An 11366-nucleotide genomic window follows, 5' to 3' on the forward strand; every position below is an offset into this window, starting at 1 on the left:
CCGGGGCCCTTTAAATAGGTTCTGGCCAATCAGAGCTCGCCGCCGGGGGGGGGGGGGGGGGGGGGAGGGAAGGGCGGAAGTCTGGGGGCGTGCCGCTGTGCAAGTCCTTCCGCCTTCGCCACGGCCCCGCCTTGTGGGCGGCCGGCGGGGCAGGCCTGGGCTGTCGGTGGGCTTCCGGGTCGCCGGGGAGCGCCGTTGCTGGGACCGGGACCGGGACCGGCAGCGAGACCGAGGCGCCGCCGCCATGAACCGCTTCTTCGGCAAAGCGAAGCCGAAGGCGCCTCCGCCCAGCCTCACCGACTGCATCGGGACGGTGAGTACCCTCCCCGGGGTGCCTGGCCCACCCCCGACCCCCGTCAAGGGCCGGGGCCGGCCAATGCGCTGCCCGGCCCGCCCGCCGCCTCGGGAGGGACAGGGGAGCGGCGGGGCGGCCGCGGGGGCGGCCCGGCCGGCCCGGCCTGAGGCCCTCCGCCCCGGCGGGTCCAGGGGCCTGGGCCCGGGGCTGAGGGCCCGCCTGGAGCGCCTGCGCCCCGCGGGCCGTGTCCGCCTCCGCTGGTATAGGTGTGGGTGTCGGAATTCCTGCGTGAGTGGTGCGTGTCTGTCTGCCTGCCCGTACGCCGGCGTGTGCGGGTGCCCGCACCGAGCCGGAGGCACGGGGGGTGCGTGGGCGTGCGCTGGTCTGGAGGTACAGCCTGTGGGTGCGGGTGCAGGGCGGTGCGCGCTTGTGCATAGGGGTGCGTCCGTGTATCTGGGCGTGGAAACACGCATAGCTGCGTGTGGGCACTGTGTCTGCGTGCGTGAGAGTTTGTGTGTGTATGTATATACATACACGTATATGCCTATGCAGTGATACAGTGTGTTTGTGTATACGCACACGTGTATTTTAGGGTGCACCTGTGCATCAGCACAGTATGTGCAGGTGCGTACATGTACACTGGTGCGTACATTTGTACGTATATACCCCCATGCCTGTATCTGTGCCCTGTGCATAGGAGCACATCCCATAACTGGATGCATACAATGTGCACATAAGGCCTGGCTCTCCGTACGTCCTGATGGATGTTTTCAGTATTTCCATCGGAGGACTTCACTGCGCTGCTTGCACTGGCTAACTCCTGCCATGCCAAGTTGTGGGAAGGCAGGGACAGGAGCGAGGAACCAGCCCCTATGTCCAGTACAGAAGGTGGGAGGGCAAATCTCGCCTTCCGTCTGCTACAGACGAACTTGCCGTAGGGTCGATGGCGAAGATGTGTGCGGATGGAGAGTTAAACAAGCCCAGGCCAAGAAAGAAATGCTGAGGAAGCACGTGGTAGAACACTTCAGCTGTTGTAAGGTTGGCCTGTCTGAAACAAAGGTTAAGGAAAAGTTTTAAGAAGGCTAATCTTGTCATTTCATAGTATTTTTTTTTGTCTTTTAAGTTTGTGAAGAAAACCATGGTATGTTTTTACAGCTCCTTCTGTTGTAAACTGGTTTTAAAAGGTGAAGAAAGAACACAGAGGTCTTGAGTATTTGTCCAAGTGGTTAACAAAGTCAGGTGAAAGTTCAGGAATGGTTGTGGTATAAATGGAGGTTAACTAAGGCTAACTAAGCATTGTCCCTGGAACCTGACAACAAAAAGTTTCTGTGGAAAATCACAGTTTTCCTCCCAGAAGATTTATTTTGCTACCAGTGAAGAAAGTCTCTAAGTTAACTACCTAATATTTGTCAGTGCTACCTACACAAACCCATGCACATCAGTCTCTTGCATATGCCAGTGGCTGGGACGAGGAGAGAAGTGGTCATATTTAGTGTTTTTCCCAGTATGTTATTGTATTGGCAGAGAATCTGCATTGCTTTTTAGCAATATTGAACCCAAACATAGCTCCAGGTACATTTGGTTAGAACAGTAAATAAAGCATATGCTCAAAAATCAGGATGAGCTTTCCCATTGTTACCAGTGAATGCTTTGGTGGATGGCTAGAACTCCAAAATCCATCCAAAATCCATCTGAGATACTGTTACTAATACTTAAATTTGCCATTTCGGCACTATAAGCAGAAGATCAGGAAAGCAATTCCTCACAGCAACCAACTACATATTAGTCAGTCAGAGTTTTGAGGGCTGATTTTGACAGTTCCAAGTTAACGTGCATTTTCTAATGTTGAGACAAATCATAACAAAACTGGCCAGATTTAGAGGTGCCAGCAGGCTGTCTTCCACTGGGAGCTTGTTCAATCTCAGTGAATTTTTGGGGTACATAAAACTGTAATTTAAACAGCTGCTTTGATTGGCAACACCAGGATTTTTTTTAGGATTTTTTTCCCAAAAAGGTGGTCATCACCACCACCCGCCAGGAGCTGCATGCAGTTTTGATCCTCTTCTAGTTGTTTGTAATTACGTTCTCTGAAAATTTGGCTATACAAGACAGCAGGTTAACTGAAAAGCAGAGTTTCAGGTTTATTTTACAAATGTGGTGACTTGGCAACCAATGATGAGTTACAGGGTGGTTTTTAAGATACGAAATCAAGAGCCTGTGTTGGTCAGTTGTTGAGAAATGAAGGGCTGGCTCCAAGCACAGCTCTTTGGCACGAGGAAGTCTATAAACGATTGTTATCATTACTGAGCTCCATGTTAACTTTTTGCCCTGTTTTGACAACTTTCAATTTCTGCAGGTGGAACTAAAATTTAAGACAGTTCTGTACACTAGTAAGCGTGGGGAGAAACATACTTCCTTTCACAAGTTTGAAGTTTGTGAATTAACTTGTGCCAATTTACATGAAGTAATCTATCTAGTTTGTGAAAGACTTGCTGTGTTTTCAGTTCATTTTCACAATAGTGAAGTCTCTAGTACAGATCCTGCTAAAGGAGTAGAGATATCATCAGATTTTTTTCTTAAATTGCATGTGAATTATTATTGAAGAGTTGTGTGAGATATTAAAAAACTTGCACTATGTCTTTACCATGTTAAATTCAACAGTTTGGAGACTCAAGTAACGTCACTTTTGTGTTGTTTTCAAACTTAGACACATTTTGTTGTACCTTTTGAAAGAGTCAAATTGCTTTGTAAAATCTCTTACCATGTTTCTTCAATGGTAATTAGCCATTAAATGGCAGGCAGGAATTATTGTATTTGGCGAGCAATGATTAATGTTCGTAGTTACCATTTGTTAACAATGTAGACAACTCTCAGGCAGTAATTATGCCTATGCTTTGGATGTTCTTCCCTGTGTATGCAGAAGTGGTATGACTGGACCCAATAAGATCAGCGCACAATACGCTTTTTTCCCTGTGGTAAGAGAACAAGCATCACCTTAAGATATCTAAACAATTCCAAGATTTTTGCATTTAAAGAGCTGGTTCTAATCTGAAGTGTTTGCCGAAACCCAGGAAACAGTTCTCCCTACTTGTCTTCAATGGCTGGTTACTATCGAGTTTGCCAGCTGGCTGCGTGATGCCCTCCTGTCTCCCCACTTACTCCTCACGGGTTTGTTCCCACTCTCCCTTGCAGTTTCTGCTCGCTCTCTTGCCGTGCCTGCCGTGCTTGCCTCGACATTGCACTAAGTGGCAGATTTTTTTTATCCTTGCTGGCTGAGCACAGTCAGATGACTCAGAGCTGTCATGAGGCCTGTAGGAGGAAGGATGCATCAGGAACTGTGGCATTGGTATTGGTTTTATTTTTCTTCTTTGAAAAAGCACTCCAAATTTATGGTTTTTCAGAGTAGTAAGTAGGAAACAAAGTAGGAACAAAAGGCTAATAGTTGTGACAACAATGTTAAAATTCAGTCTTGTATGTGATGTTCTTACTTTTTTTTATTGAAATAAGCTGTGATTTTGCTTAATAGGGATTTGGGATACCACGATGACTTTCTTTTGTTTAGATTGGGGCCCTGTAGCAATGAAACGTACCTCGGTGTGCCTTATTTGTGAATAATGGAAAGCAGCTCTTCAAGTCCTAATACACAGTCAAGTTTTCTTTTGGATAAATTAGATCCGTTCTCCCCTCTTCTGTCTGTTCTCATTTTTAAAAGCTGAAGTCCTGTGTTATATGTGTGTGAAATTTTTATGTAGTTAATCGAGGTAGGAGGATCTGTCTCCATTTCCTGCTGTTTTACTACTGCCTAAAAGAATCATTATATAAATAAACCAACTAACTGGTTTGACCAGTTATGAGCTCAAAGATGCATTTAGCTGATGAAGGTCTTGAGGAGGTGCTACAGTTTGAACCTACAAGAATTTTAAAATCGCTAATATCTCTTTTTCTTGCTATTAGTAAAATATTTGGCATAATAGAAAGCTTAATACAATTTTTTCAATACCAGCTGTGCCCAGGCACTTTAATGTCTTGTGTGGAGTGTTCATATAAAATGTTCTGCTCGGGATGCCTCTGGCGAATGCATGTTGCTGTCATAGAACAGAGATTTAAAAGGATCATTGAGACACCAAAACGAAAATCTACATAATTGTACATGTTTAGCTGCACTATTAGCAAGTCAGAATTGTAAATTTGCACTGATTGGTCTCACGCTATAATTGGAATGTCATTATATTCTAATCCCTGGAGAGGCTCCTTGGAATGAGAAGTTAATAAGCTTTATTTTGTTGTTTCCAGAGGAATGCTGTGATAGTCAGTTCATGTTAAGGAGGCTTTCTTTGGTTTTTTATGAATTTGTGTATGCTGTTAGAATGATCTATACCCATGCTTGGTTATGTAATTATCATCTTTAACCCTCTTATGCAGAAGGGTTAAAATATTTCTGTAGTGACAGCTCTGTGATATGCTTTGCACCAGGGCAGTTAGGGCTGACTGCTGGAGGTCTCTTGCTGAACTATGCAGCTACTATTGGGATTTGGAGCGAAAGTGCAGTAAGAATTCGGAGTAGCTACCAGGTGGAATTGCTGGCTCCCTTTGCGGGAAGTGATGGGAAAAGTGTCTCTCTGACAAAGGAAGTTAGGAACCTTTGAAAAAATGGTTAAGTCTGAGCTTCTTAAACGTAACCAGTAATCCAGGTATCATTTTGAAGGATTAATGTTCTCTGCCCACCAAAAATAAACCTCTAGCCTTGCTGAACACATCCCTGTTCCTCTTGCATTGCCCCCTTGCCAGCATGGTACACTTACGTTTTTCTTTTTCCGTTCGAGTTTAGTCTTGGCACTGTATGTCATCATAAATTACTGAATGGAGACTGTGACTTGAGTGAGTGTGCAAGGAAGCATCTCAAAATGATGAGACCATGTTACAACAGCAGAGCTTCCTACAACCTCAGAATGTTTCTTGTGCTCCTTGTAGAAGGTTTCACTTGATTCAGGTTTTGGATTCTTTACAAACTTTAAACTGTTTATAAAACCACTGAGTGAAAAAACAATTCAGTTAGAAGCATAACAAAACTGAGGCTGTTCTTTTTATTGTCCAATACCTAAATAAAACCTTAATGAATGTTTTTTTGTTTTCTCTATCATGTGTTAAAGGTGGATAGCAGAGCTGAGTCAATTGACAAGAAAATTGCCAGGCTTGATGCAGAACTAGTGAAGTATAAGGATCAAATGAAGAAGATGAGAGAGGGGCCTGGAAAGGTAAGAATCTTCTGTGGGATTTAAGCACGAGAGGATGTGACTCACATTTCTTGTCATGTATGCGGTGACTTAGCCAGTTCATCAGGTTCTTAGAATTGCATCTTGCCCTACTGATGAGGTATAAGATCCTGCAGGGTTATTTTTATTCTGAAGCATCCCTTAGACGTGCATCTTTGAACAGTGTTTTCATTGGTTTTTATTTCTTCCAAAGTGTAATGTAATTCCTCAATCAGAAGTAACTTGCTTCCCTTCTTCCTCCTGTTACCTGAATTAAGTCTGGTAAAGAGGCTATTTTGTTCATCAGCCAGAATAAAAAGGTCTGCACTATGCAGAAAGGGAGTAGGAAAACCCATTTTTGAAAGGGCATGAACATATAATATAAAATGTATCTAATAATAAACATATCTAATATAAACATGTCTAATATAAACAGTATTGTTAAAGTACCTTTTGCAGTATTATTTGATGCTCTCCATTAAAATGTGTTGATGAAAGATGGTTCTGATGGACTGAGTTTGACTTTGTATTCTACTTATCAAAAAAAAAATTCAAAAGCCAGAAATTTTGAAAGTATTTTCTATTAGAAGCTTTACATACAAGCCTGTTTGGTTAATCATTAAATGCAGGACAAACGCTGAATGTGACTATTGTTAAACTCTTTGCACTAGTAACTGAGGAATCTTTTGGAAAACTTAAATGCGATACATTAGGTTTATAATATAATATAATAGTATAATCAAGAGTAAAGTCAAATATTTTTCCTAATATAACAATATTGTGTCTTTTCAGAATACAGTAAAGCAGAAAGCGTTGAGAGTGTTAAAGCAGAAGCGAATGTAAGTTCTCGGTTTGGGATTAATGAAAGCCTATTTTCTTTAAGGAGGGTGGCACACTTCCATTTCTCTTTCCAGTACTCTTGCTTCTGAGCATTCTTTAAAGAAAAATGCTTGACAAGCTAGCCAGCCTTTCAGAAGCATCTCCTTACAGATTTTGTGTCAGCATATTTGTGCTTTATTTGTATGTGAGCATATAAATTTGGATTGGGACAAGCTGACCTAAATGCGCTCATTATTAAAGCTATTCTTGGCTCCTAAACTTTCTGAGAGAGTGCCTTATTTTATATTATTAATTGATTACTATAAATTGTGTACTTGATGATCTTGGTCTGGTTTACTGGAAATTTACCTGTTCTCTTTGGACACCCTCTAGAACTTGAGGAAATGTAGCGCAGGTAATTGTGTCTGTGCAAAAAACCCAGAAAGGACAGGATAGATGATCGTGTGGTGTGGTCTAGTCTGGTATACTGTCTTGAAAAGTGTGCAGCAACAAATACAAAGGAAAGAATGTCAGAACATGGCAAGTGTTCAGGGGTGCTTCACTGGAATATCTTATAGTCCCTGAACTGCAAATCTCTTAGATGCTATCTGAGCCAAAACTCATATCGTCTTGTATTTCATATGCCTCAGATGAATTGTACCTCTATAGACTTGCTCAATTACTTTTTAAGTATTTGTGAACTTTTACCATCCAAAATATCCTATGGTAAGGAATGCAATAGTTTAGTTAGATGTTGTGAGAAGGACTGCTTGGTTTTGGGTTTTGGTTTATTTTTTTCTTTTTTTTTGACTATGCTCCTTGCTAGTCTTACTTAATAGTTGTTCCCCTAGTTGCAGTCACTGGGTCCCTCATAATAGGCTGTCATCATATCCCTCAGTCATCTCTTTTCCATCCTGCTGAACAGTAATATATTTAGTCATGCCTTCTCCGGAAGCTGTTTTGGATCATCCTTGTCTTGCAGACCTCCTGCCTTGGATGTTTGAAGAAGGACTTATTGTTCGTTTTTATGCTTTCATTTTTATGTTTAACTTGACATATTTTACATTCTTAATTGGATACAAAGTTTATCTTTGAGAAGGATGATTTCTTGATTTTCAAAGTCTCCCTTTTCTTTTTGTTTAGCCTTAAGAGTTTCCTTTTGCTACCCTGTCCTCCCCCTCCTCCCTGCCCTGCAAAGCTCCAGTGCAGAGCCGTTGTGGTTTGGATAACCTGCATCTCTTCCATTCTGCTTACAGCGTTAGTGAGCAGTGGCATACATTTCTAGTTTACAGTGATTAAAACTTTTGCTGTATCCTCACCTATTGTGTAAGCCTATATAAATATGGTATCGTCGTCAGTTAAAACAGCAGCTTAGTTCAGGAGTAGCTTTGTCAACTTTAAATACACGGAAATGCATAATGGCCAGATTTTTATGAAGCTGTTTCTTCTGCAGTTGTTTATAATAAATAAAAAAAATGAATCTGTTCCCATCTTTAGACTACTGCTGCTGATTTTTCAATTTTTTGAAAAATTAAGTATTTTTGTGACAATAAATAGCATGGTGTTTTAAAGCCATTATTTGCATTGTTTTTAACAGGTATGAACAACAGAGAGATAATCTGTCACAGCAGTCTTTTAATATGGAACAAGCTAATTACACTATTCAAGCACTGAAGGATACAAAGACAACGGTACCAGTATATTAATCTCTCATTTGTTTAACTTGTGTATGCTACATCAGATACAAGCATGTTGTTTGTCTCTATTCTAGGTTGATGCAATGAAACTGGGGGTGAAAGAAATGAAGAAAGCTTACAAGCAAGTCAAAATTGATCAAATTGAGGTGAGCTTCTATAGTTTGAATTATTAAAGAACAGAAACAATGTACTGAAATAGTGATGAGTGGAGTATGTAACTTAAAGGTAAGCTGACTGTTTTAGTTCACATGAGTTTGCCTCCCTTTTTTATGGGACTACCATCATAATTCCTTTCCAATTTCTCTGGTACCGCACAATCAGTTGTTGGCCTTATTGCACTGATTCTTGTTTCCTTGTTGGCCTAATCTTTAATCTCTCCCTTTATTTCCTCTGCACTTCAGCATAAATGTTGATGAATAATTCCTGCTGTGGCATTTTTGTCCTCTTACTCCCCGCCCCCATGTTAGCAACATGCACATTAGTCCTTTGCTCCCCCAGTTCAAGGTAGTGACTGATTAAAAAAACCAAAACCAACCAAACCCCCCCCCCCCAAACCCAAACAAATAATTTAATTTCAAGAGGTCTGCAAGGCCTGGCCCTGTCTTCAGAAAATGCATTTAAAAACCCCATAAGATCTCTAAATATAATTTAAAGTGTGCTGCACTTAAATTCTTATCAAATGTTAGTGCTGAATTCCTTTAAGTTCTCTTTCCTATGCTGTGTTTATATGTGGCCTGCATTGTAAACCTGTAGGCAAGTATTGTCTCCTTACTTGTACCCAAGTACAGTGCCAATAGGTGTGCTGAAGTTCCTTCTAGATTTTGCTGTGGCACAACTCAGGTTAGTGCGTATTCTCCAGATGGTAGATTTAATTTCTTTAGATTTCATACTCTCCTGCTTTTCAGGATAATGCTGGACTCTGGGTAATTTATTAGAGGTTTTCAATTTACCCTGAAGAATACTTAAAACAAAAGGATTTTGCAGAGATGTTGTTTCAAGGTTCCTCTTTTTCTACCTCATACATTTATTATAATTTTACTAGTAGTTAAGGCCACGCTATAGTACTGAATGCATGTGCTGCTTTAAAAAATGGTTTATGCATTAAAAAATTTGAGTGCCTTGTATGTTGGAATTATTAAACTGAATTTGATTAAGCTCTGATAAATTTAACTGAAACTATTAAATACGGACCAGTTGAAATTGTTTCTTGCTTCAGGACATACAAGATCAGTTAGAGGATATGATGGAAGAAGCCAACGAAGTCCAGGAGGCACTGAGTCGTAGCTATGGAACACCAGAGATTGATGAAGATGACTTGGAAGCAGGTTAGGAAGGTGGAGGATGATTTTTACATTACTGAATGTAAAAATCATCATACAATCATACAGTGATTTTTAATTTCATTAGTCAAATACTTTAAATGTGTTTAAAAAAAAGAAGTTTTAATCACTTCTTTAAACATAAAAGCTGCATTTCCTTTAAGAGCAGTAACAATTCTATGAGACAAATGTGAGAGATACACTAATGGAATGCTACAATGAAGGAAAGAAGGTTCTCTCAATTTTTTTTTTTTGGGTGTGGGTGTGTGTGTATTCCTGACTGATGACTAAGTAATGCTAAATGAGTATGAATGTAAGCATTCAGCATGAATTCTGTTTCTCTGTAAGAGCAACTTTTCTTTTGCAAAAGGAATTTTCAACCAACATAATTCAATTTCAGAACTGGATGCGTTAGGTGATGAGCTTCTAGCTGATGAAGACAATTCCTACTTAGATGAAGCCGCATCCGCTCCAGCAATCCCAGAGGTCACTCCTACTGACACAAAAAACAAAGTGAGTCCTTTCCTCTTTAAAAGCAAAATACTTTTTTTTTTTTTTTTGGATTAATCCCATTTGTGTTGGTTGCTTGATATATGGAATCCTTAATATTTTGAACAAAAAAATGTGCTTAATGTTTTATGTATTTTGGATGCTATATATGAGAGAATACAGTGTACTAGATGTTATTATATTTTAAAGAGCTAAAATGGCATTTTCTAAGTCCTATCTGACGTCAGACTGCAAGTAGAATTTAAGTGTACCATTACAGCTCCTAGTATAGTTATTCTTAAAAACGTAAGAAAGTCCTCTATCTCTTTGTTTTTGGGGCTTCATAGTGAGGAATAACACTGATGCTCTTATTTTGATCCCAGCTGTCACACGGTGACAATTACAGATCTATCACTTTATAGAACCTGTAAGGAAACTTCTGTGAAATGTTCTGGTTGGCAGAGAGTTGTTAACCTGTTGCTTCTTTTCCTTACTTACAGGATGGTGTATTGGTGGATGAATTTGGATTGCCAAAGATCCCTGCAACATAAATGTTTCAAAAGCACAATGGATATAATGAACTATACTTAACAAATCAAATTAAGAACTTTTTTTTCAAATCCTGGAGAATTCGTCCTTCCAGTATAACCTTAATATCACTACATCCTAGAATGCAATATGAATGGCTGGTGGTGTTCTTTCTTTGAAGAAAGTTGTTCTACTACTGACTTTTCTATTAATGGAAAATTCGGCGCAATTCCCTTCAGTGGAAGCAGTCAGTCTAATAGGTTTTGATTTCCGTGTCTTATGGACAAAGTAATACATGAAGAGGTAGTGGTGGCTGTTGATAGGCTGAGGTTTATTTTGACTTTGTATTGTTTCTCTTTCTCGAAACTTAAGACTGTACGTTGCTGCTTACTCTCTGTAAAATAGCTCCCTTATCACTATGCTTCTTTGATAAAAGAATTGAAAGCAATTTTTAAACTACTGCAGTCTTGAGACTTTCATGCTATTGTACGCGTAGCCTTCTTGAAAGCTGTAATAAATAGGGTTATCGTTAACTTTGTGTATTCTATGGAGACATAAAATCTCGTAGATTACCTGATCCTTTTGTGTGGTGTTTCTGGCAATTAATTGGGTCTTAACCTGCCCCTGTTCCCATCAGTGCCGTCTGCCGCTCGAGCGCGGGCTCCGCCAAGGGCGGAGGCCGGTTCCGATCCCAGCAGCACCTCGCGCTGCCTTGCGCAGCGTCACCGCTACACCGGGCTGGCCACGCAGCCTCCCCCCTCCCGCCGGGAGCTCCCTGCCGCCGCGCTGAAAGCCAAGGGGAGAACCAGCCTTCCGGCGAAGACGGCCAGGGAAAAGCTGCTGCTTTAACTGGCCGGCCGCAGGCCTGAGCCCGCTGCCGCGGCGGGGCTCCGGCACCCAGGCGCGGGTGTCGGGCCGGGAGGCCGCGGGTAACGGCGAGGGGAAGCCGCTGGTGTCGCCGCGGCCG

General features: G+C 41.3%; 1 protein-coding gene across 1 annotated transcript; it reads left to right on the top strand.

Moving 5' to 3' along the window:
- The first annotated feature begins 99 nt into the window (after window positions 1–99).
- On the top strand, window positions 100–10976 carry CHMP5 (charged multivesicular body protein 5). The gene is made up of 8 exons (XM_075142342.1): window positions 100–313; window positions 5446–5550; window positions 6340–6386; window positions 7964–8057; window positions 8138–8209; window positions 9280–9388; window positions 9783–9895; window positions 10372–10976. The coding sequence occupies exons 1-8, from the start codon at window positions 245–247 to the stop codon at window positions 10420–10422; spliced, it is 660 nt and encodes a 219-aa protein (XP_074998443.1). The 5' UTR covers window positions 100–244; the 3' UTR covers window positions 10423–10976.
- The last annotated feature ends 390 nt before the right edge of the window (window positions 10977–11366 follow it).

Source organism: Calonectris borealis, chromosome 2, assembly GCF_964195595.1.
Source record: "Calonectris borealis chromosome 2, bCalBor7.hap1.2, whole genome shotgun sequence".
Taxonomy (NCBI): Eukaryota; Metazoa; Chordata; class Aves; order Procellariiformes; family Procellariidae; genus Calonectris; species Calonectris borealis.